Here is a 24,823-nt window from a genome sequence, read left to right as displayed (position 1 = left end):
AAGCCGATGTAAAATTTAAAAAAAATAAAATAAAAACAAATATATATATATATATTTATAAAAATATTATTATTACACATTTAAATCTTAAAATGTACTAAACTGCAGAAAAGTGTGATTTGTTTGCCAGTGACTATAATACTTACTTTGCATTTTAACTAAATAATTTTACATGTTAAAGTCCCAAACAGCAAGAGATCCTGGCCTCACACTGAGTGAAAAGGAAAGTTCCTTCTGGCTGTACTGTGTAATCTGTAATCTGGGCCAAGTGTGGTTCAGTGCAACGCTGGCACATGAGACATAAATGAGTCAATGGTACCCTCTTGTGGCTACAGATACAAAGTCAGATTTTTATATGTACAGAACTGAACAAGACATGCAGTGAAATTCATTTTGCAGCCACAACGAAGGCGATATATAATGCAAACAACATTTCTTCTAATCCAGTCCCTGTCTCTGTTTTGGGATGAAGCTCTAGTACCCAGATGAAAATGAAGTTTAATGCAGCAGAACAAATGATTAAATTAAAGGGGCATTTTATATTCTTCAAAATAAAACCGATTGATGTCCACAGACTCTGTAACAATTCAGTTTGAACCAACCTCGTATCATTCCTTTGCTGTTGTTTAGAAAAGGAGGCCAATTTTGTTCCATACACAGTCTTGTTGCTGCTGTATGCAGCCCTGGTCGTACTATACTGTATATGCATGTGACAGAAATAAAATATTCATTTGACAGCTTCATTTTGACAAGATTTATTTATAAAATGAGAGGTTTCCAGTGATGCACTAGTCTCCAGGTATATACACACAGAAATGCTGGTGTAGCAAAAACTTAAAAACCCACACACTGTGAGGTACTGAGTACGTCAATGGAGTAGCTCGAGAGTCGGTTACTGCGGTGGCATTTTTTACCACTTTAGAGCAGAGTGAGAACTGATAAGAACCTTGACTGAGAACGGTATTAGAAAGAGGAGAAATCTAGTGAAAGCTGGTTGAGTGGTTGGCCAGCCTCAGAGAAAGTCATAGTTTAAAAATTGAAATATTATAGCTGATAATTAGGTGCGCCAATTAAGTGTAATCCTTTGCTGTTGCTGTTTGCTGATGCATTTGGGGAGAACATTTTTTTTTTCATTTGTTTGATATCAGGGTTTAAAAGAACAGATCCATTCAAAGCTGCCATCACACATAAGAAAAGGCTCCACTGTGATGAACTCTAAGTAGAATTGAAACATTTCTTTATTTAAGTACCAACAAAGCATTCAGGGGAAATATTTGTTTTTTTTAAGAAAGAATACACAGAGACAATTCATCCTTACTATCTAACTTAGTTGGGCTTTGTTAAACACCAATACAACACCCACTCTGCGAACCCTGAGGAGATCTCAGTACAAAATAAGCAATATATGAATTTTCATGCACGACCAAATAAGCCCATTTCTGACCAACTCAATTAAACCTTTTCTGTTGACACAGTTTATATGATTATTTCTTTGTATTTAAGGTGAATAGAGACTAATTGGCATAATGCACCAGTCTCTGATGCTCGTTAGCCTGTAATACTGCAATAATGTTTCCATAAAAGTGGGAGTTGATACAATTTAGGCTGGACACACACACACACACACACACACACACACACACACACACACACACACACACACACACACACACACACACACACACACATACACACAATGATGAGTGATGTGTAAAGCTTCGGTGCTGATAAAAAAGTGCATTTCTCTGGAGGTATTAAAAATTTAAAGAAACCAGTGGACTCTTCCATGTTGTGGAATTTCCCGATGGCACTGGACATGCAGTCATAGCGCATCTTGCATGGCTCAGCTGGCGCCTCTCAGCCTGTAAATGTTTCAGTGAAGAGAGCAGAATTAAAAGTATCCTGTGAGTTCATGGTCCTCAGTCTGTGCGTGGTCACAGTGTTGCTAGGAGATCTTCATGTCGTAGAACTTTGTAAGTAAGCCAGTAGAGGACATTAAACATGAGGAAGCTCATAGGGAAAACGGCTCTGGAGATGGTATCGATCCTTTTTGCCCGATCCACAAAGCGCCTGCGTATGTCATAGAAACCTAAACCAGGGGGTAAATCAGCGAAGATCGGTGTTGCATCCATTTCCGGTGCACCCCCTGCTGACAGTGAAAGTCCATAACTCTGGTAGAGAAAGCCCTGCTGTGCCAGCTCCTCCTCCTGGAAGACAAACACAGCACAGCATCACTGCACTCACTAAGAATCACACAGTTTAACTTTTTTTATTTTAGGACCAGTGACCAGCTAACAAACAGAGCAGCAGTACATACCCTGGCACAGGCACTGCACTGCTGTGCTGTGTTCCCCTGAGGGGCATTGTTGCCTGGCGTGTTGTTTCCTTTCACCTTGCTGTCACCGCTTCCCTGCTGATAGGCAAAAAAGGCAACACATTAATGTAATCATCAAACTGAATATCTAAAGTCAGAACAAATTTCACTGACATTGCATAATCTCAACAATGAACGAGTACGGAGGACTGAAGCAGATGTCTCATGTTGTGGTATAAATATTGAAAGCTATTAATGAATCCTGCAGCTGCTGTCATGCTGCTTCCTTTAAGAAATATTTGATATTTAAATGTGTTTGTCCTGTTTTGTCTGTCCTACTTTTTCTTCTTATATCCAAAGTGAGGCAGCAAGATGTTGAGAAGATGCAGCCAATATAGTGGGATAAGGTGATGGCTTGAATTAATCACAGGTCAGCACCGTCTGCATTTCCCCGGCTGGAGAGCAGCATGCAGCCGAGTTGTAGCTCGTGCATAGCTGGGGCGAAGGGAATAACAGGTGACAGACGCCCGAGGGGCTGAGTGGGTGGGTTGTACTCACAGCTCTCTGCCGCTGTTGCTCTTTGAGCTTCTTCCTCAGTCTGAAGAATTCTTTGTGCTGGCGTGAAACAAAATTAACGGCTGCATACTCCAGTAGTGCAGCAAATACGAAGAGAAGACACACTGCCATCCAGATGTCTATGGCTTTGACATAGGACACCTGCAACACCATGAAATTCATGTCACTCCGGGAACAGTGGTGGTCATGACATGATTAGACACTGATATATGGTGCTGAACTACAAACTCTAGAATTACATCTCATACTGATATTGAACAGTGGAAGAAGTATAACTTAAAAAAAAAAAAAAAAAAACTAGCAATGCCACACTATAAGTAAAACTCTCAAATTCAAAATCTTACAAAATAAAATAATACTTTAAATATGACTTATTATGATACATTTATCACTTATTATTGAGAATGGCCCCTATTGTGTTATATTTTTGACTTCATTATTATCAGTGTACAGTATTGCCTTAACATGTAAATTGTACTTTAATGATGTAATTGGTCAAGATGAAGCTAATTGTAACTCTTTATTGGAGTATAATTTATTCTATTACAATGTATCATACAACTGATTGTATTATATGTTTTGTATGTAAAGTCTTAATTTTTATTGCTTCCTCATGAATAAAATTTTTATAGACATGTGATCAGATTCTGATACAGTACACTGTATGCTGCTCTATTGTAGTTTAAACAGTACATAAAGCACACCTTTACCTCACCTGGTACTTTTAATTCCATTAAAGCTGTTCTTTTACTTAAAGTGTAGTGTTTTCACGCTGTGGTAGTATTACCTTTATTGAAGTAAAGGATTTGCTTCTTCCATCTTTCTATTCATTAAATGGCCTATAAGGGATCTATGTATTGCCAATAATTGTAATTAAATTGAGGAACAAAATTACTGTAGAACCACACATATAGTCAGATAATAGCTCAATTTATAGGCAGATCTGGGTGTTGCAAATGTCTCTTCCTGCATAAAGCTTAGTTACGAACAAAATTTCTCCGATTGTAAAGGCTTAATTAGCTTTTTTTGAAATTATTAAAGTTCACTCTCACCAACAATAAATCAATGACAGTGATGCAAGCCTTCTATTTGTCCCATGTTGCCTTCATATACAGTATATGGAAAATTCATGGTTTTGATTAAACATCTATCCATTATACCCGCTGCGTCCTTAACAGGGTCACCATGGGGCTGGAGCCTATCCCAGCTGACTGGGTACAAACTGGACAGATCACCAGTCCGTCACAGGGCAACAGAAAGACAAACAAGCACTTACATTCACACCTACGGCCAAACTAGAATCACCAATTAAACTAACATGCGTGTTTTTGGACTGCGAGAGGAAGCAGGAGAAAACCTATGCAAGCGCAGGGAGAGTATGCAAACTCCACACAGAAAGGCCCCAGAAGCTTTTTGCTGTGAGGCGACAGTGCTAAACACTCCACCAACATACTGCCGCCTTCGAGTAAACAGTACATAGTAAATAAGCACTTCAAAGTTAGAAAAGCTCAATGCACACATACAATCCAATGACCCTTTTTTCTGAAATCCTTAAAAATTTATAATAAACAATGATCAATTATGCTTTCCTCTGTTTAGTGCAACAAAGCAAACGGTCTGACCTTTGGCAGGGAGGCCCTGGAGCCAGAGCTCTGTGTCGTCATGGTGAGGACTGTTGTGATGCCCAGTCCCACTCTGGCCGGAGCCGCGTCCATGTTGATCCAGAAGGACACCCAGGACAGGATGACAGTGAGCAGGCTGGGTATGTACATCTGGATCAGGTAGTAGCCCATCTGGCGCTCCAGGTAGAACTTGACCTCAATGCAGGTGAATTTACCTAAACACAGGAGGCGGCAGAGGCACACACTGATCAGAAGTTGATTGACAGTTTGTATGGAGGATGTCGGGACTGCAGGTGGTTGTATGTCATGTACCCGTGTTGTAGTGCTTGGTGCAATAACCGAGACCTTTCTCCTCTTTTAGCTGAAACTGGGGGAGCATGAGGTCATCGGCCACCTGCACCGCTCCCACATCCAGCCATTCAAAAATAAGGTCGTTCATGGTGTAGCCAACTAGAAAGGAGAGAGAAGGAATGTAATCAGTTTATGACAAAATCTATAAAATATCTATTTCTTTTCTTTACTCACAGCTTTCAAGCTGCATCGTACACGTCTGGCTGTCCATGGGGAAGTTTTTCAGATCCATAGGACAGGAGAGAGTGAGCGTCAGCCTGGAAAACAGAGGCAGCAACACTGTAATGGAAAAAAATATAAATGTGCTCCCCCATACTCTAACCCGTGACTAGACCCGGCCAACCACCACCTCTGAACCCCCACAGCACCAGCGCTTTCCCTCTCGGGTGTCACTCAAAGCCTTTTCGCGCTCTCACTCTACATTAAGGGTCACATCAAGCAGCTCTAACCTCTCTGGCACCTGTCCTCCTTCCCATCTCTCTATCCCACTGCGCCCCGTACGAGCTGCATAAAGGTCTGACAGGTGCTGACAGACACCATGTCAGCCTTTATGGTGGGCTTGATGTAAAATGGGCAGGGAACACATTGCCATCCCCCTCCTCCTCGTAGGACACAGAGATCAAGATAAAATAGAGCATCCCATTACTTGGTACAGGTGTTGGCAAGGCTTCACTGATAATGCATTGGATTTCTTTAGCTGTCACAGCTCTCTTTGTGGAGTCGTGATGTCTTTCACTGCTCAGTTCAAGTACCCTTCTTCCCTTTATTCCAGCAAGGACAAAGTGGAGCCTCTCGCACAAATGAGCAATACTGCAGAGAGGAGGAACATGAATCATCCTGGTTTTAGTCATCCAGGGACACCAGGGTAGTCCCTATGTGACTGGTGAGGCCAGAGATATTATTATTATAATTTATTGACTGTTTTGTTGGTTGTCGTTTGGTTATTGGGTGATTAACCAGGGCTAAAGGTTACTATTTAAGATCAGCAACTGATGATTTGTTTAACAGGACTGCTAATACAGGTTAAGACTTTCTATTTCTTATATTCTAATTATAACTCGTTATCATTACACTACACTTCACCACTGCTTTAGAGTCACATTACTGACCTGATTCTGCTGTAGCCTGCAGTCATTGTTTACCATAAACTTGTTCACAGCGTGTGCCGGGAAATACAAGCACAACTGAACTGAACTCGAGTGAAAGAAACATGCAGCGGACCATGCACTTAGAGTTGTAGACTATACCTCACTGGGAAAACATTAATACGGATTTGTAATATTTGATAGAGGCACATCCTGGTGCATTTATCAGGCACAATCACACTTTAAAAAAAAAAAACAGATCACCTGATGCTGTAGAGGACATTTCCATTCTGGAATATCCGGAGCAGTTTGTTGTCGGTCGTGACCTCGTGAAAATTTGCTCCCTTTTCATTTGCAAAGAATAGGTCGGGTTTCCAAATTGAGTCCAACATGGAGGGGTCCAAGTCCAGAGAATCGTCTGGATATTCCTTATATGCCAGTCGGGGGTCATTCCATTGCTGCCGCAGAAATACATTGAGGCGGTAGTCCTACAGTATGGAGTTAACACATAATTAGAAATGACGCCTGTTGGAAAAAACTGAAACAAAATACAACAAAAGTAGATTTAAGCCGTAGTATTGAGAAACATCTATAATATGTGATGGTGAAAGGCTGAAATCAATTAAAGAAGAAGAAGTCTCCGAATTAACCTGTAGCACCTCTCAGCAGGTGAGGGTAACCACACAAACTCTGAGTGGGTAAGGTGTAAAAAAAAAAAAAAAAAAGTTGCAGACACGGCGAGAAACGGACCTGAGTACTCCTAACCTGAACGACAGCAAACTCCACTCACAATCTCATCAATTAAAATTTGATGTCTCTCTCTTAGAGGTGTTTTGGGAAATGTACAAGTCTCCCAGACTCTAAACTTGAATAAGTCAACAAATGAGGCCATCCCCACACTTATGAATAAAGCAAAGTTCCTTATTTGTCGGGGGAAGACATGAGAAAATCATGAAAGACATTATGTGATGAACCTACAAGGTGGTTGTTAAGAGCCATTAATTAGTCTTAATCTGATGACAGTATGTTTAGGCATCAAGAAACTTGGCCTCTGCAAACAGAAGGAGAGCCAGGAATGCTTCAACACTAAAGAGCCTCATGCATCTCTTAAATAAGCTCTGTCATCTAAATAATATAGACTGAAATCCCTGCTTTGGCAGTGAGTTACACCAGTGGGTGTTTTTTTTGGCACAGTTAACACCTTTATCCCTTTTTACACTTGACAATCATTTTTAAATTTCCACCTGAAAAACATCCCCAAATTCAGTATTCAGCATTAATACTGTAAGGCCAAAATAAACAGCTTTGAGATCTGTGGATAAGAGACACTTGGAAGAGTTTACGATACAATAAGTCTCCTTGTTCCCCATCACCAGGCCAGAGTGAGATTTGACACTGGACCTCCACCTAAATCAAAACTGTAGATTAAAGACTAAGTAACACTGAGCTGTTACAGTTTAAAGAAAATCTTAACTACAATTTTGCCAAATTTGATGCAACAGAAATGGGACACAACAAACGCTTCATCCATTTTAATGGTGGTAGTACGATGCGGCCTCCTCAGTGAATGTACCACACTCAGCAACACTGGAAAAGTGGTGGCTGGTTGCATTTAAATAACAGAGGAGATCTGGCCCCAGTACAGGGACCTCCAATGTGGAGAGAGTTACGTAAAATCAGCTGTAATACAGGAGTCATTGGTTTGTACTCTTTGTTTTCAGGAAGTAAAGTCTACTATGTTGTTTAGACATAACTCAAAACGAATTAATTCAAATTACAATACTTTAGGATATTATTAAATACATAATCAGTACGTGTATGATGGTGGAGCAGATCATAAAGAGTTCTGCCTCAAATGTGAACATTCAAATGTCTTGAAACCCAGCGAGGGAAAATACATTCACTCAAGTTCTGTTCTTAAGTACAACTTTGTACTACTACTATATTACAGGGGGAATTACTGTACTTTGTACTCCCACTACTACCTTTAACTGACTACTTCAGCGACCTTTCAGAATCAGATTACTGTTGGTTATATTACAACAAAATGTAAAATAAAACGTGAATGCATCAATATTAATTGTAACAGTGTATCTCTACGCTGCGGTATTTCTACTTTGATTTAAGGAAAGGATGTGAATTAATCTTCAACCACTGCTGTAACATTATTCTTATGACCAGACTCAGTGGTGCTGTTACATGATGATGAGGGATTATGTCAAATGTTGAGTATAACCAGTGGTGAAAGAAGTATTCCGATCCTTTACTGGAGTAAAAGTACCAGTACCGCAAAGTAAAAATACTCCATTACAAGTAAAAGTTCTGCATTAAAAATCATACTTTTAATTGTTGCTGGAATAAAGTCTAAAACATAAACTACTCAAAGATGATTTCTTTCAGGAAAATATAATTTACCTTGATACAAATGCAAAACTGGCTCTTCTATATGATTTTAGTTTAGGTTATCATTCACTTGCAAAGATACCTTCACACAGTAAAGAGAACTTCTTTTTTTTAAAGATGCTAAGATTGCATTTTTCGATATATGGGTTATAAAGCAGAAATTTCTCACCATGGTTGTTTCAGTGATGGATCCAAAGCTGTTGATGAAGATGTTACAGGTGACGTTGACAGGAGGACCTGACAGAAGCAGATTGTCATCACACATCACAGCAACACTGGCTTCATAAATACCACTGATGATGTTTTTAAAACCACATGAAGAACTTAAACTGGAGAAGATAAGAGCATTTTTGTAAAAATAAAGTCTGCCTGCTTCCTTTACAACAAGCCTCACTGCATAAACAGGCACGTTAACATGAAACTGTGTTGTCGTTTCAATACGTTCCCATTAGCGTAGTTCACTGAAACTTTTAATATTTTAGTGACTCCTTTTCCCCAGAGGCAATAATTTATTGATTCTGCTTTAGTTACATTGGTGTATTTATAGCTAATCAGCTGGGATTTACCCAGCATGCACTGACAAGGATGTGGAGCAAGTATGAAATATATATGAAATGTGACCCCAGAGGCTGACGGGGGGAAGTATGTCAGAGAGAATCTGCTGGCTTCACTCACAAGAAGGGGGGGGTCAAGATAGGACTGAAATAGGCCTGTGGGGTAACACATAAGGGTGACTGCACATTTCTGTAGAGAAAAAAAAAAAGATCTGTGCAAGAAGTCCGTGCAAAACTTAACCCAAGGCTGTGGGTCAACATAAAAGCAGTAATAACACTTGACAAATGGGAAGAAAAACACATATTAACATTGTGTGAAAAGATCTTTGCCTGCAGTGCCTCTCAGACCTGAGCCATCTGTGAGTGATTTGTGCTACTTCACTGCTCGTGCAAATTGAGCAGCACACCTGTCCTGATGGAGGGCGACCGCAAGTGCCCTGGCGAAGTGTGTGTTTACCTTTGAAATTTGGTCTGATGCGAGCGTCGTAGCCAGATGTGCGTCCCATCAGTTTGTCCAGGAAGTCAGACGGAGAGGGGGGCTTGGCTGCTCGGCTGGGGAGCTTCACCTCCTTGCAGTGCACAGACCTGCAAGGTGACGGGGCAACAAAGTGGATCGACTGACATTTTGTGTATTTGTTTTTCCTTTCTCGCTCTTAACATTTAATACTTGCAATTTCCTTCAGGAAAAGTGTTACTTAACTTGTGCTAGAGATGTACAATTTATAGCATTTTTAGCCAGAACACTGATTGGATTTTATCACATGCATTTGGTAAATAAAGGAGTTGTGCACATTAAACAGTACTCAAATTCTAAATATTCTAAACATTTATAAACTCATTTAATTAAATTATCAATGAAATTACTCGAATTGTTTGTTTCTTTACTCCTGCATCTTAAATTAATGACCATTTTTATTTAAAGGAACTGTTCTCTTTTTATTGTAGATTATAAAATATTTAATGCAGCAATGTTTACAAGCAAAAGAAGCACACAGCTCGTCTCAGGTTGCATTGGTACAAATGCAGCCAGTACAGATAAAATAACCATTCAGCCTAAACATTGCATTTACTTAAGGAAGGTTGATATACTTTTAGAATTTAAAATGGTCTTACCTGCCGTGTAGAAATATTACAAAGGAAGTCCAGAGCAAACACAGGATGTGCAGCAGCATTCTTAGTTGGTCGACACAACAGATGACGAGAGAAAAAGAAGTGAATTTGGGGAGGGAGGAAAGCGGAGATGCAGGGAACTTCTTGTTGCTTCTTCTGGACTCAGACGAGCCTCCCTCCCTCTCTGCAGGTGTAACATACAGGAATCTGCTGCTGTATAATTCAAAATCCTCTGGAAGTTTTTTTTTAATTTTTTAATTAATTTTTTTCCTCCTTCTGCCTGTGTTTGTGTGGCTGACTTCAAGCTTTATCTTTTTTTTATGGCCATATGCATGCTGAAGGAATTACCCCAAGAATATTTAAAGAGACAGCAGCGTTTTACTGGCAGCGTATGGTATCTCATTGCTCTTCGTAGCAGCCTCAGATTATCATTTTGAAATATTGGAGATTCAAACGAGATTATTTGTATTTATGACCAGCTTTTCTACTATAAAACTATTAGATACAATTTGTATTAAAAAGTTATTAAAAGAAAATAGGTTTTATATTTCTGCGTAACCATTCACCCAACCCAACTCATTAACCCAAATTCACAAACTTGAATGAAGCCAGTCACTATGAAATAATTGAAATAGATCTAATTTAAATAAATCTTATTCCTGCATCTAAATAAAGGCATTGACAACCTTCACATTAAAATGACACAAACATCTTGCCTGTAGTGTTAATGCGTCTCAAAGAACTGATCCAAGTGATAGGAAATTATTTGTCATAAAACATAAAACATCCAACAGGACTGCAGATAGGAGACAGAGGGCAGAATGGTAACAGTCAAGTCGCCGACGTTGTTGCTGCATGCAAAAGGCGAATAAGAAAAAAGGCATCAAGCTCAAATGAATTCAAATGTAATATCTCTTTAAGTGTCAGTACAGATCCAGAGGGAATGCATCTTCAGCAGCACTGTCCAAAGTTTCTGGTCTAATTATTTCATCTTCAAATCGCTGGACAAACTCAAGATATAAATGTGGAACACTCATGTTTATTCCTCCATAAAGAGGGGGAGGCAGCTCAGCCATTTACTCATGTAAAATTAATGTCAAAGAAAGCGACGGGATGTTATGGCTGCACGTGTTTGCCTCACACTTGAAAGGCCATTCCACACTTCGCTCTGGAGCCCACAGTGTCAAATAGGATAAGAAATGTGAGAACATTAAACATGAATGCTTTCCTAATAACAAGAAGCCCTGAGTTTAAAAAAAAAAAAAAAAAAAGTAAGAGAAAAGAATTTCTGCATCCTTGCGCATTTTTACCTCCGGACAGGATAAGTAGGCCAAGCTTCATTTTGTGTTATTTTGTCGAGCACACATTGAATTTACTTAATGAGATCACACTTCCAGACTAGAAAGCGTACTCGGGTGCTTTTTACACAAATCTGTCTGTGCTTATTTAAACTAATAAGTGCTTTCACACCCTCAGCATTAACTCATTCAGTTTACGATAGTAAAACGACAGTCAATCTGCCGTACGCAGGTCACACTGATTAAAATGCTCGAGGATGGGTGAGCTCAACCACACGGACTTTAACAGATGATTTGACCTCCATTCGGCTTGTTTTGATGGTTGTTACTCAGTGCAGCCAAACTTGAAATATTCACTCCAATTTAAAAACATCTTTTATTGAAGCTTTTTTTTTTCTCTCTCTCACTTAGAACGAGCTGCCCTGATCACACCGAGGGGAACCACAATCCATCCACAACATTTTCATCCAGGTGGGGTGGGGGGGAGGAGAAAGACAATCACACAAGTTTGATGGTAGCAGGAAGATGAGACAGTGATTTCTCCTGAAGAGAAAACAAACAAACAAACAAAAAAAAAAAAACAAAAAAAAAAACAATTGCCAGCAGATACAAATTCCAAATATGAAAAATATTTCAGCGACATGATTAAGTTTACATTGATCCTCTCATTTGGTTTGCGTGACCAGTTGCGTCTTCAAGAATGTGGCAATGACTACCAGAGTTCAATCTGCACATGAGCCTCCGCCAGATTAATCCTCGTGGATGTTGAACAGCTTGGCCACTTCATTCAGATCTGCATGCTCCTCTCCATCCTTGATGATCTACATGTAACATAAGAAACAGGTTACTATACCCAAATTTTAAACTTCACAGTGACAAATCAAATGGGGAGTTCGTACCTTTCTTGCGATGGGCATTCTGTTGAATACGTTCCACAGGATGATGCCCACCACCACTTTGTCTCTCAGGTAGAAGATGACTCCCTTTCCGTATTCGTCTTTGTAATCGACGGGGAGAGCAGGTGTTACAGAGGCCACGGGGCTCATGGCCGTGTCCTCCGTCTCGCTTTCTGAGCGGATCCCGGTACCTGTGACACATTTAATAACAGAGGCTCAATTTGACCCTTTAATCCTCAAAATCCCCGTTTTATTTTTAAGTTTTAAGTGAACAGCCCTACCTGACTTCTCCGTAGCAGCTCTAGGTGTATCATTGGCAGTGGCTTTGGCAAACACTCCTACTGTTGGTAGGCTGCTGTCAACGATCCCAATTGCCTCGTAGCCTACATCAGGACCCAGGTCACTCCTGGGGGGGAAAAAAAAAACATGAGGTAACTTTGTCTCCACCGACTTCTGTGACCTTTCATGTTACAACTTCCTATATTTCAGACAAATGGCTTTCCTACATTGTAATGATTGCATTTGGAGGTCAGATAATACATACTGAAACTAGAAATATAAATTATTATGTGCCCAGAAGTGTCAGCTACATTTCGTGAGCTAAATTTTCTTCACGCCTGTTGGAAATAGTTTTGCTGAAGTTCATCCTCCAACGTGAAGAACAACAGCTGTCAGCTTTTTTTTTTTACTTTACAGTCAAAACAGCTTCCCAGACAGAGTATATATGTTTGTGTACCTTATCATATCAGACACAAATTATTATTCAATGTAGAGTATTTTATATTCATCCTAAACCTTAAAAAAAATTTCTTTTGGGCTCTTTAAGGTTTTGGAGAAATCAGAACTGTGAACATTTTCAAAATCATTTACAGTTACGCATCATCAACAAAGGCGAGTTCACATATGTACATTTTATATGTAGCATTTGATCAAAAAAATGAACTCGATATAATACAACTTCTCAGGACGTTCAGCCTTTGATTTTAAACTAAGAGCTTTCGATGAGGAGTGAGATGGAATATGAAATATGTTTTTTTTTAACTTTAAAAATAGACTTGACGAAGTGAAACAAACTAAAAGACAACTGCTGCTGCTGCTGCTGAGTAAAGATTAGCTGCTGTGAGTCCTTTTAGTCATTTCTCATTACGATGGGACGTTTCCATTGACCTTCATTCATAGAAGCAGCAACATATTGTTCGACTGTATCGGCTGGTGTGTCTGTTTGTGTCTGGTTTGTCTATTTTTTGGGACTGCAGTCAACCCATGTAGTCAGCAGTGTGTCACATTTCACCAGCTGCTGGCAACATGCAATCCCAGCATTCATCTGGGCAGTGAGAGCTGCGATCCACACTGTAGTTAGTTTTTTAGAAACGTCCTCAAAATATGTGGAAGTAAGTAATGTTTAAAAGAGTTAAGACTTTTTTTTTTTTTTTTTTAAAGCCCATAATAAATTTAGTGTCTGAGTAGTACAGTCCTTTCCTGACAGCCTCTATCTTAATGTCCTCTAAAGGCATTTTAAATATTTTAGACTTAATGGTATTCAAGACTTCAAAGCGATCATGCATGTTCATCAGACTTGTAAAAGGATTACATCCAAGTCATTTGTACGTGCTGCCCCACTGCTCACTTATTTAAATGTATTCTTTGAATGTGCACCTGTGTGATCAACAATTCAGGAGGGCTCTCGCTCTCTCAAATATTTCCCTTTCATTTCCACTTCAAACCCGCTTCGTGGCTAGCGGCCAGCGCTCTCATTTGGAAAACAGGTTTAGAAAAGGTGACCCGTGAAAACCACGCGTTCGCTTTACGAGTAGGAAGTAGTCTAATACCCACCAGAACATAGACTGATGCCAGTAGGGTTTGCTGGCTCCGCTCATGTTCTCTCCTGCTAGTCGGCCGCTCACGACGGCGTGATCGTGGTGCTCCACCCGTCTGCGGCCGAGTCTGATGTCGTAGAAACAAGCAGCATCTCCGGCCTGAATCGAAACGGAGGGAATAGAAGACGCGTTGTGTTGATGGCAATATGTAACTCGAAATTGTATTTTTATGTAAATAAAAGACTAAACTCAAAACAGGAGAGCAGACAACGCTGCACTAAATTTTAACAGTGTATGGGCCTGAAGAGGTCACTGTAATTAAAGATAAGACTGAAAATATCAAAAGATGCAACATTAGGTAGGTAGGTAGTTACTTTATTAATCCCCGAGGGGAAATTTTTTTCGCTACAGCAGCATACAGAAGCAATAAGATAATAATAGAATAATAGAAAAGCAATAAAATAGCAGTACAAAATATTAAATATAAATATAAAATGCACAGTATATACAGTAGATACAGTACAGTATATATCTATATATATATTATTAAAGATTTATTATAGATTATCATTTATCATACACTTTACCTCCCAATAACCTATATTTAACCTTAATATTTGTTTTTCAATTTAAACAGCGTGCATTTAACTACTGTGACCAACCTTCATTAAAAGTTGGTGGTAAAATGGTGTGACATTGGTCAAATAGTAAAATAAGGCATATGAGTCGTAGCATTAGAAGGCACCTCCATTACAGTTAATCTACTCATCATGTTTATCAGTTTTTGCAAAGGGATAAGATTTAGTTATCTCACAAGGTTAAACTAATGATAGCTTTACTGCCACAGCCAGTAAAAATGTATGTATCCAAAAGTATGAATGCTCAGTTCAGTACAGTAAATGTACAGCAGCAGAGGCCACAATAGTCACTATTTTTGCAAGAATGACCATCGACCAATCAGATTCTGATCATAATGATGTGATTTTCTATCACAGCTTGTCTGGATCAAGTGTGCTATTGTTTCTGGAATACCTCAACTACCATTTGAACATTAACTTACCACCCAAATATTGGACCTGGCCTGCAGCTCTGCATTGACCCGAAAGCCACCAAAGTCAGAGTCCACCTCCAGACCTGCTGACTTAGCAAGGTCAACGTTTGGCTCCAGGCCGACTGCTGCAACGATGTGATCGGTTGTTACCTGGAACGTGAAGCACATAATAATCAGTAACTAAAGAGTGTCCTCATTTCCAGATTTAGTCCACGTTTCTGCAGGAATGTGAACCTACCGATCGGCCGTCCTTCAGCTGGATTTCTAACTTGTCATCTTTGCAAGTGACAGATTTCACCAATGCTTCAGAGATGATTTTTACACCCTCTAGAAAGACAAAGACCTTATATTATTGTATTTTGTTTTTTAAAAAAGAAAAAAAATATATATAAGGAAAACTTCTTTTCCAACTGATTGTATGAAGTGAAGTTGGACATGAACCTCTCTTGACTTTTTCTGTCGTCCAGTTGCTCAGATACTCAGGCAGCACTTTCCCCATGTTGCCCTTCTCCGGGAACATCTGTACGACCTCCAGGTCGGACTCAGCAGCTAAAAAAAAAAGAGGAAGAGGATGAGAGACAAATGAGCAGCAACAAGTTCATTCTGTTGAACATGAGTATCATCATCTATTCTGTTGCTTCCGCAGCATGTCAAGTCTTACATCTCCTGCCCAGGGCACAGGCCAGCTCGCTGCCCAGGAAGCCGCCGCCGATGATCGTGATCGACTTGATGCTTCTGGAGACCTTATCCAGTTCTTTGAAGTCCTCAACCTGTGGAGGAAAACAGATTTTAGATGGAATTACAATTTTAATGTGATAGTGATATAGTAGACAGTTATACATAAAACATATGTATATAATGTTATAATGTGATGACATTTTTTAGAGGGATTGTAATGATATGAATAACAAAATAAATATTCATAGAACATTTCCACACCTTAATTCTTTATTTAACAGCTCAAACGTACTGTGTCTGTCAGACATTCTCAAACTGAAACAATGCTATCGCCCCCTTGTGGCCAAACACTGACCTTGCGGAACAAAGTTGTCTTCTTCATCACCTCCTCTCCTGCTCTCTCAATGACCTGTAGATTTCTTGGCACACCACCTGAAGACAAGAGTTCAAATTAGCTTCCGTTATGTTTAAGCCACATGCAGTAATAAAAACAAAAAAAACATTTTAAGACAACTTACCTGTGGCGATCAAACACTTGTCGTATGAAATCTCGCTGTCATCGTCCAGTTTCACTTTGTTTCCTCTCACGTCCATGTGCACCACCTACGATGGATTAAATGCATCGCCTGTTGATTTACTTATCACCATGAATTATAGACACAAGGATTTACCTTTTGCAGATGTGTCATTATAGTCATACGGTCAAAATGTGTCATGAATATTTTATCCAATTATTATCATGTACTATATACAGTGATGAGGTCAGCACACTGCAGTGGTTGGCTGAAAGAGACAAACAAACCTTTTTGCCGGTAAGAACAGCCACTCCTCCATTTTCTGCACGATCCAATTCTTCTGGATTCACGTAGAATGACGACGGCTGGAAGTAGATACTGAAACATCAAAACAAAAGTATTAAAACCGCTGAACATTATTATTATGAAAAAAGCTTCTTACAATGTTAACATAATGTCTGCTTAAATGTTACAACTTCACATAGCACACATTGTAGTGGTATGACAACACCAGGCAGTAAAAGACAAAATGAGGAAGTGGTGCAAGTTTTTAATTGCCTTATCTTTGCTTTAGTAGTTAGGGCTCGTTAGGGTTCCTCCCTTGGTCATGCTGCTGCAGGCCTAGGCTGCTCCATTTATTTAATATAGATGTGTTTTGTTTTTCTTTTTCTTGGTGACAGTGTTGCCTGGTGATTTTACACTTGAAATCAAATCAAATCAAATTGAGTTTGTGGCAAATACTGTAAGAAAGGGAATTTATTGAGTTCAGTCAGCGCCGTTAAAATTAGCAAAGATGTCAATCTGGACAGACAAAATACCAGCAGTGGAAGCTCTAATTTTTTAATAATAAAAGATAAGAAATATCACAGGACAGGACAGTCTGACACCACTGGGGACAGACAGATGTGGAGACAAAATAGTCTGAAAGTCTAAGAGACAGTAGGAACTCAAGGGATTAATGTTGGATCAGCTAAAAGCCTTTAAGAGGAGTTTAAACCCACCTTCTCTCTTTTCCGTTCCACTGTTTGAAACGCAGCGTCTCTGTCACACTGGGATCATCGGAGAACCACAGCTCTTTAGAAAGAGGTGGTCTCATGTATGGAAGGTCTGGCTCATCAGTCACGATCAGTACCTGGTAGCAAACATTTTAAAAGGCATTAACACAGGTAATGATGATAGATGCAGTACATAAGAAAAGAAAAAAAAAACACTGGGTGGATAATGAACGGAATTTAGGGTGAATACAGAAGCTTTACTGACCCTGGCACCGGGGTCTCTGGCTCGAATTGACCGGGCAGCGGCGAAAGAGGCGGTACCTCCACCGATAAGGAGGTAGGGGGCGTGTGAGGGCACATTGAGAGAGGCAGGGGTGGAGTCCACTGCAGCAAGCAAAGAAGAGAGCAAGAGAGAGGGGGAGAGAGAGAGAGAGCGAGAGAGAGAGAGAGAGAGAGAGAGAGAGAGAGAGAGAGAGAGAGAGAGGCAAAAAGCAAAAGACAGGAGAGAGACAGTTAGGGCATGACCTCATACTAATACACCTGGAGGGAGTAAATGAACCTGATAAATGAAGGAAGTTTCCACATCAGTGAGATTAACCTTTATCGTTACAAGAACCCAAAGAAAAAGACCTGAACAGGCAGGGAGAAGAGCTGTAATAAAAAACATAACGTGAAAAAGGTGTTGGAAATTAACGTTATCAATACGGGAAAGAGTAATGTGACGTGTCTGCCCGCTTTCCCGCTCCAACCGAAGCTGGACGTAAAGGTCTTACCACTCTCCGCCACAACTTCAGGCTGAGGCTCGGGTGACTCTGCCGCGGCGGGTTCTGCTGCGGCTGCAGGTTCTGTTAGTATAACCGGATCATTTCACAGTCAAAATGAGACAAAAAGAAAAAAAAGCCTTCACATGCGTGTGCCTGGTTCCATGCACAGGTCTGACTGAGTGCTTACCACTCTCTACAACCGGTGCAGGTGGAGGCTCTGTGAGCTCTGCTGGGGACGGCTCGGAGGGCGGAGACGCTTCTGGTGGTACAGTGGGCAAAGTTACATGATAACCTCTGATGTGCGCTAAAACTAACATGTGAACTCAATCTTTAACCGAGCTGAAGCCTGTGTTTACTACACAGACTCAGCCTGGATGGAAAAAGGAGCCGTGGAACTAACGCAGGAATTGTGGGAATTGTAGGTTAAATAGAATGAAAGTATCCCTCTTCACAGATCTTACCCTCCTCTACTACAGGTGCAGCAGGTGGTGCTGCTGCCTCTTCTGGTGCTGCTTCGACTGCAGGCTCATCTGCTGTTGAGGAAATCCACAGCGTGGGTTTAAACTAGACTCTTAAGATATCATTGAAGGGAGGAGCGATCATCAAGATCCATACACTTCTTCAGCTTTACCCCGGGATTATTCTGCAGAGCATTCACACTAACATGTCGACAACTGGAAGCTGCCCAAGGTGTGGTTACATTTTACAGTGATGAACATATTGTACACCACGTTATCGCAGAAAATATTACTGCAGTTACAATTGACTGAAAGTAGGACTGACCCCAAATAGTTGACGGGGAATTAATCAATCACTAAGAAAAGTCTTAATTGACCAAGTTTTCATGAGTCATCTAATCGCTGGAAGTAAAAAACCTCAGAGACATTATAAACATTCGTTACCAGCCGACTTTTCCTCTTTTGAAAAGACCTGGCAGTGGCGTAGGTCCTTGATGTGAGATGTGAGTGACTCTCGTATGAGAAGTAACGTTAGCAGTACATAGCAGCCGTCACTATCAGGTGCTTGCTGACAGCAGTGATCAAGTTGCCATAATCAAACATTAAGTGTCTAAATAAGCCCAAATTTTAGTCTGACAGTTATCCAAATGTGCAGCGTGTTCACTGGCCCACAAAAGAAAACGCAGGCCGGCTCCTGTAAAGTTACGTCGATATCTGCAGAGCTACTTCGGACCGCAAAGGCAAGGTACCAAACACACGCTCAAACTCACACACACACTGCAGGTTCTCTTATGTCCTGGGTGTCAATCTATTTGTAGTCTGGAGTCAGACGCTATTCAACGAATATACAACATACTGTGTTGAAATAATCAAAATGTTCAGTTGTCTGGTTGTTCCGACACGTCCAGAGTCATTTCTGCCTCTGTCGTTAGCAAGCAGCTTCGGTTCATGGGTTTGCTTGTTTGCTCATCTTCTACAATATTCTCATTGCATTCTCTGTCAGCCCTGGAACTTAAATTGTTTTCTGATGCCACAAAAACTATATTTTTGAATAATTAAATTGATATTATAAACATGCAATGACTAGTCGACTACTCGCTTGAACTGGCGATCATTGCTCGAGTCACAGATTCTTCAGTCGGGATCAGCCCTGACAGAAATATTACCAAGGACCTGAGTGTGCAGGTGTTCAAATTAGAAACTCCCACACTAAAGGGCAGCTGCCAGTCATAAACATTATCATCACATTACAGTTAAGGGTAAGAAACATGAGGACTATCCCAAAACAGAGTTACACAATGTATGACAGTCACAGAAAATGTCAGGCGGGACGGGTTCAGTTTTATCTTGCAAATATGAGAGCACATGAGCCGACATATTTGTAACATACAGACAAGTCAAACAAATGCTGTGACCCGCAATAAAAACACAAACATGTACAGTTCAGAATGGAGGTGTGTGAGTATGTGTACGTTTCCACAAGCTGCAGTGAAAATGAAAGGGGTTCATTTCCGAGGTTGCAGAACACCGACTTAATGAAATCCAGCAGAGCACAATGAGAAGGAAACATGCAACACTAACTACGAAAAGATGAAGGAAAAATGAACACATGAACTCTTTAACCCGTGGATATAGATAACAGTCACACATACAACACAATACAGGTATAGGATATCCATGGGACCTCCAGTATACAACAAGTCATCACCATAAAACTGTGTTTCAACACATGGACAGATGTGTTTTACAGCAGGCTTTTTTTGTTGTTTTTGTTTTTTGCACTGACCTGATTTCACCAGAAGGTGTCACTATTTCTAATAACGACCTTCTCTTTAAAGTGCAGCATGCATACAAAGTCTAATAGCAATCCTTATTCCACATCCAGTGTGCTTTAAAGTTTACTTTTTGGCTCAAAGAGACTCGTGTATACAGGAGGGCAAACATGAATGTGTGGATTTAGAAAAGTAAGCAGACAACCTGGAGGCGGTGCAGTCGTTTCACTGGGAGCTGCAGCTTCAGCCTCCGGGGACAAAACTTCTTCCTCGGGGGCCGGCGGGCTCGGCTCCTCTGGTGAAGGTGCTGCTTCTGGTTCTGGCTCAGAGACGGCTGAGAGAGAAATAAACAGAGCAATCAAACATGGACTCTATGACATTATCACCTTTGACTGATATACAACATAAAATAAGTACAAATTAAGAACAAGTTTTTTTTGGTGATGGTCACGAGTGATTTAAAGCAAACTACCACTAATTCAAGTGGTTTTAAATGCGGTTTGTTTTGAAGTCTGAAAATCTGCTGTTTACATGTTAATAAAGAGGAAGCTAAACTAGGTGCTGCAGACTCAGCTGATTTAAAGTCTCCTCTTAGAACAAATAATCTTCAACGAGGATTTTAAAAAAACTTCTTTTTTTTTTTGTTTAATCACAAGCATGCCACTGCAGATATCATACGAGCACCGTTCTTAAGAGGTTTGTAGCTCCTGCACAAGGACTCTTGTTCGAGCGTGTCACGGTTAATATTTACTAGCTTTTAAGTTTTTAGCAAAGGTGGAGTCTTTAACTGTAATAAAACATTATATCTACTCCGACGTGACAAAGAAATCACTTACCCTCCGTTTCAGCCACCTCTGCAGCTAAAAAAAAAAATCAAAATCAAAAAGTTAAAATCTTAACAAAGATAAGATATCTTGACACTTGTTCATACTATTGAAAATTTGTAATCACAGTAATCAGTCCATAAAGATTGCTCACCGGGAGGCTCTGACTGGATGGGTGCTGGTTCTTCTGTGGCTGTTTTAGATGACCTGCTTGCAATTTCTGTAATACGTTCCTGATACCTTTGTTGGTCTCCCTTTACAGTTAGGTACGCCTGTAAAAACAAGAAAATGCACGGCATTTAGTCACAGCCAGTTCAACTAAATGAAACTGTAAGAAACTGTCCAAATCTGCCAATCAGATCGAGTGTTGACTTTCAGACGTGAATATGAGCAAACAAGCGCTATGGGAATTTCTGGATAAAACCTAACAAAGTGATATGAGAGGTGTTTTTTCAGGCTAAAATTCATTCTGCAGGATGAGTAAATGACTCCAAATATGATGTCAGAGTCTTAAAGGACTATATTTAGAAGCAGCGCTGTAACAGATGGTGTGGTCCTCACGGAGCCCTGATGTCAACATCAAAGCTGCTTTTGGACTTTTTAATAATTTTAATATCCGTTAGATGAAGTACCACATTTTTTTTAGTGTCTGCACATCAGGAACTGAGGACCATCGTTGTTTCTAAAACAGCATTTTGGGGACTTTTTAGCTCCTACTTTCAGGCAGGTACTCTTGAGGGACGTAAATGTTCATTGATTGGTCGAACTCATGAGCCAATTAGAACGGGCACCGATTTAAAGGAAAAGTGTGGTCACATTAAATGTCATTGCGTTTCATTTTTGTCTGTTTGCTGCACTTTGCATGGAGTTGATTGTTAAACAAAAAACACTCACGACAATAATTTCATCAAAAACATGCTCACTTGACTTAAACTTTTGTAAAGTGCTGTATTGTATGTTGACTCACATATGTCAGGCCACCAATGCAGGCTGCTCCAACCATGAGGGCGTACTTGACGTTATCAGCGCCTCCTCCTGCCGGCCCGGTGGACATGTGAGCCGCCGGTACGCATGTTGGTATTCTGCCATTGTTCAATCCTGAAAACAATGTGACACAAATTTAAAAAACCTAGAATGATCAAAGCTGAATCACTTTTAATAATGCTCATAAATATTACCCAAACAGAGGTTAAATATATAACGTCTCCTGTATGGTGCAGCGGGGTAAGACGAAAGCTGGTTTATTTATGATGACTGGAGATTCCCTCCAACATTTACTTTTGTTGCTCAAGTTTATTAGGTTGCAGCTGCCTGACTGACAATGCTACTAAATTATGTGATAAATATGTATTCATAGTTCCAGAATCGCTTTATTGGCCGTGTATGTTGACAAAAACAAGGAATTAGACTCCGGTTTTAAGTTCACTCTCAGCATCCAAAAAACAAAACAGACAGACATATAAATAGACACGTAAAACATATAGACATATTTACAGGATAGAAATGAATGATTATATACATATATACGCCTAATTTTCCAACCAATAACATATCATTTTTCGATTTGGCACCGGATATATTAGTTAAAAAAGGTGCCTGTAGTTAATGCCTTGTGAAACCAGCCAGCAGTAATGTATTTTGGCGACTGTGCGTGACAAGTGAAAGGACACGTTGTTGTTGAAGATCACTTGATAAAAGACAAACAAATTCAAAAAGGTCGAAAGCACTCGCCTGCTTGGGTCTGTTTAATATATTGAATGTACCAGAGGATGTTGACGATGAAAAAAAAAAAGCCTGAGAATAAATATATGCGGACATGCAAGGTCACATTAAACTTCTACATTTCAGTAAAAAAAAAATAATAATATTAAGGGACACTTATGTGCCATACTGATGTGTGCACAAACATCTTTGTGCATGTACATCTGGTTAATTAGAAACAGCACACACACACACAATGTGAGTTGGGTTTAGAAAAATGAATCCTCAAAATGGCTCTAACAATATGTATTACATCATCAGCATTGTGCAGCCTTTAGGTAACTATGCAGAGGGGCTGTGAGTTGTGTCCGTGATCCTCCTTCTCTGTGTAACGGAGGAGGAGGAGGAGGCTGACAAACAAACCCTCGTCATCCAGGTCGATGTCGGCCTGTTGTGAACACGGTCAACTCTTGACGGGTCACACGGCGTGTAAGAAACACGCTGCAAAAAGCGTCACTGAATCCAGGCGCGTCACGCGGGCGCTGTGAACCCGAGTTGGGGAGGCTTCACGACGAGCTTCACGTTTTAGTTGCAGCAGGAAACGACGACGAACAATAAAGTTGAATCCGACTTGTTATTTAGGTTTTTTTTCAAAAGTCGGTGAGGCAACCTTAACGTTTGCTAATTAGCTCGGTTAGCTTTCCAACAACCACCACGAAGGTCGAACTCATTTATACAAGTTAACCAAACTCAATGTTTGGTTTCATAAATTAACACCTTTTTTTTTTTTTTTTAATGTAACGTGTACTTGGACCGAGGCCAGCTGTCCGACAAGTTACTGAAACTAGTTCCTCACCTGCTCTTCTCGCACTCTGCCGGCACACGGCTGATGAGGGTCTAGCTAGAGGCGCAAGCTTTCTCCACACAGACCGACATGTCAGCATCGTGGCTTCAGCTCCGCTGGGACGGCTCCCGCTTTACCGGCCGGCTTGTCGGTGCAAGAAACCACCAGCTAAAGTTCCCCGTTAACCGTGGTCGTCCTTTACAGCCAGCGAGCACCGACGGGTTTAGCAGCACCGCCAAGGCCAGACACAGGTCACACGTTTCAGAGGAGTGATGGGTAATGTAAAAACAAAGACTCTTGGGTGAGGAAGATGTTTGACCACCAACGAAACTAAGTGAGGTTACGCGTTGAGAAGAAAGATGGCGTCGTCTCGTAGCCGCGGCAGATGTGAATTTGAGCTGCGGGAAATGTTTAAGCTTTCTTAACACCGGATTAGTTATTATGTTTGTGTCACGGTGGAACATAACGCGTTTTAATACTATAACTGCCAGCTACGTAGTTAAAAAATGTATGTAATTGCAGTTCTCAGCTTTATATCTGATGCTGTTACGCCACGTGGTCGCTGTTTCGAGCTCTTTCTTTCAAGGCTCTTTGGTAACTGCCGTAAATCCCGTTCTTGTTCTGCACGTTGTTTCTGCAGATCAATGCATCTGCTGTGCGCTGCTGCCCCCTACCGGAGGTTCAAAATACAGGTCAAGAATCGGTTTTCACAGCCAGTCAAAAAGGGAGGACACGTGAACAGCTGGTATGAGTGCAACAAGAGAAGAATCGTCCATAATAATGAGGTTGTATATTCATAAAACCCATGAAAATACTGGAAACAACAGGGATTTATTAAATATATGTCACCCAAAATACACGACGTAAAAAAAAATACACGAAAAACTGTTCATGGCCAAAGGTGTCCATGGATTAGAAAATGTAAATTTAAAATAACGAAATGAACACTTGAATATATTGCATTGTAGCGTTATTCAAATGTCAACGTATTTTATGTAAACTGTGTGGGCTATACAAATCTTCGTTAAGTTTTTACTGAGTCATAAATCGTCCAGTGGCAGATTAAACAACAGCATAAAATATATCGGTGTTTGTCGCCCTCTGGTGGTTGCTCAAAAAAACTCGAACAGAGACCAGATTGAGTTTGTTTGGCAAAAAAAAAGTTAAAAGAGAACGTGCCTCACAGGATGAAAGA

General features: G+C 40.3%; 3 protein-coding genes across 9 annotated transcripts in view; 1 reads left to right on the top strand and 2 right to left on the bottom strand.

The window, feature by feature from the left end:
• Positions 1-1,923: 1,923 nt before the first annotated feature.
• On the bottom strand, positions 1,924-10,250 carry LOC138195958 (glycine receptor subunit alpha-2-like). The gene is made up of 10 exons (XM_069145611.1): positions 10,019-10,250; positions 9,363-9,490; positions 8,521-8,588; positions 6,213-6,436; positions 5,038-5,120; positions 4,825-4,962; positions 4,513-4,727; positions 2,873-3,031; positions 2,318-2,413; positions 1,924-2,207 (listed from the first exon to the last, which is right to left on the bottom strand). Exons 1-10 carry the CDS (start codon positions 10,075-10,077, stop codon positions 1,935-1,937), a joined length of 1,443 nt encoding a protein of 480 aa, XP_069001712.1. The 5' UTR covers positions 10,078-10,250; the 3' UTR covers positions 1,924-1,934.
• A 654-nt stretch (positions 10,251-10,904) lies between these two features.
• On the bottom strand, positions 10,905-23,728 carry aifm1 (apoptosis inducing factor mitochondrion associated 1). Of its 3 annotated transcripts, XM_069146777.1 has the most exons (21): positions 23,641-23,728; positions 22,051-22,181; positions 21,238-21,355; positions 21,096-21,119; positions 20,465-20,593; positions 18,491-18,562; positions 18,217-18,288; positions 18,039-18,110; positions 17,531-17,649; positions 17,272-17,402; positions 16,558-16,648; positions 16,274-16,358; positions 16,111-16,187; positions 15,739-15,847; positions 15,519-15,626; positions 15,316-15,404; positions 15,087-15,227; positions 14,043-14,185; positions 12,491-12,615; positions 12,213-12,400; positions 10,905-12,134 (listed from the first exon to the last, which is right to left on the bottom strand). In XM_069146777.1, exons 1-21 carry the CDS (start codon positions 23,726-23,728, stop codon positions 12,063-12,065), a joined length of 2,184 nt encoding a protein of 727 aa, XP_069002878.1. In that variant the 3' UTR covers positions 10,905-12,062. The 3 variants fall into 3 exon arrangements, with proteins under 3 accessions (XP_069002878.1, XP_069002879.1, XP_069002880.1); XM_069146778.1 differs by lacking the exons at positions 18,039-18,110; positions 18,217-18,288; XM_069146779.1 differs by lacking the exons at positions 18,039-18,110; positions 18,217-18,288; positions 18,491-18,562.
• A 125-nt stretch (positions 23,729-23,853) lies between these two features.
• gab3 (GRB2 associated binding protein 3) overlaps positions 23,854-24,823 on the top strand; it is a 12,515-nt gene continuing 11,545 nt past the window's right edge. Inside the window, exons 1-2 of one of the 5 annotated variants that reach the window (XM_069146784.1) lie at positions 23,854-23,904; positions 24,269-24,823. The exon at positions 24,269-24,823 is cut by the window's right edge and continues 1,503 nt beyond it. The gene's annotated coding sequence lies outside the window, so the exon portion shown is untranslated. The other 4 variants (XM_069146783.1, XM_069146786.1, XM_069146785.1 and 1 more) reach the window with 4 other exon arrangements.

This window comes from Embiotoca jacksoni, unplaced genomic scaffold, assembly GCF_022577435.1.
Source record: "Embiotoca jacksoni isolate LCO1_2020_lvr unplaced genomic scaffold, fEmbJac1.0.p SCAF_13, whole genome shotgun sequence".
In the NCBI taxonomy this organism is placed as follows: domain Eukaryota; kingdom Metazoa; phylum Chordata; class Actinopteri; family Embiotocidae; genus Embiotoca; species Embiotoca jacksoni.
The sequence above is the reverse complement of the archived record's forward strand: the minus strand, read 5'-3'. Positions and strand labels throughout refer to the sequence as shown.

Excerpts from the sequence above, each read along its gene's own strand:
- LOC138195958 (XM_069145611.1), bottom strand. The coding sequence starts at position 10,077 with ATGCTGCTGCACATCCTGTGTTTGCTCTGGACTTCCTTTGTAATATTT. Across the intron at positions 9,491-10,018 it reads GTAATATTTCTACACGGCAG|GTCTGTGCACTGCAAGGAGG; the intron begins GTAAGACCATTT and ends GTCACCTTGCAG. Across the intron at positions 5,121-6,212 it reads AATGTCCTCTACAGCATCAG|GCTGACGCTCACTCTCTCCT; the intron begins GTGATCTGTTTT and ends TCTGTTTTCCAG.
- aifm1 (XM_069146777.1), bottom strand. The coding sequence starts at position 23,728 with ATGCTGACATGTCGGTCTGTGTGGAGAAAGCTTGCGCCTCTAGCTAGA. Across the intron at positions 17,650-18,038 it reads TGAAGTTGTGGCGGAGAGTG|TGGACTCCACCCCTGCCTCT; the intron begins GTAAGACCTTTA and ends TGCTTGCTGCAG. Across the intron at positions 14,186-15,086 it reads CCAGGTCCAATATTTGGGTG|GCCGGAGATGCTGCTTGTTT; the intron begins GTAAGTTAATGT and ends GTTTCGATTCAG.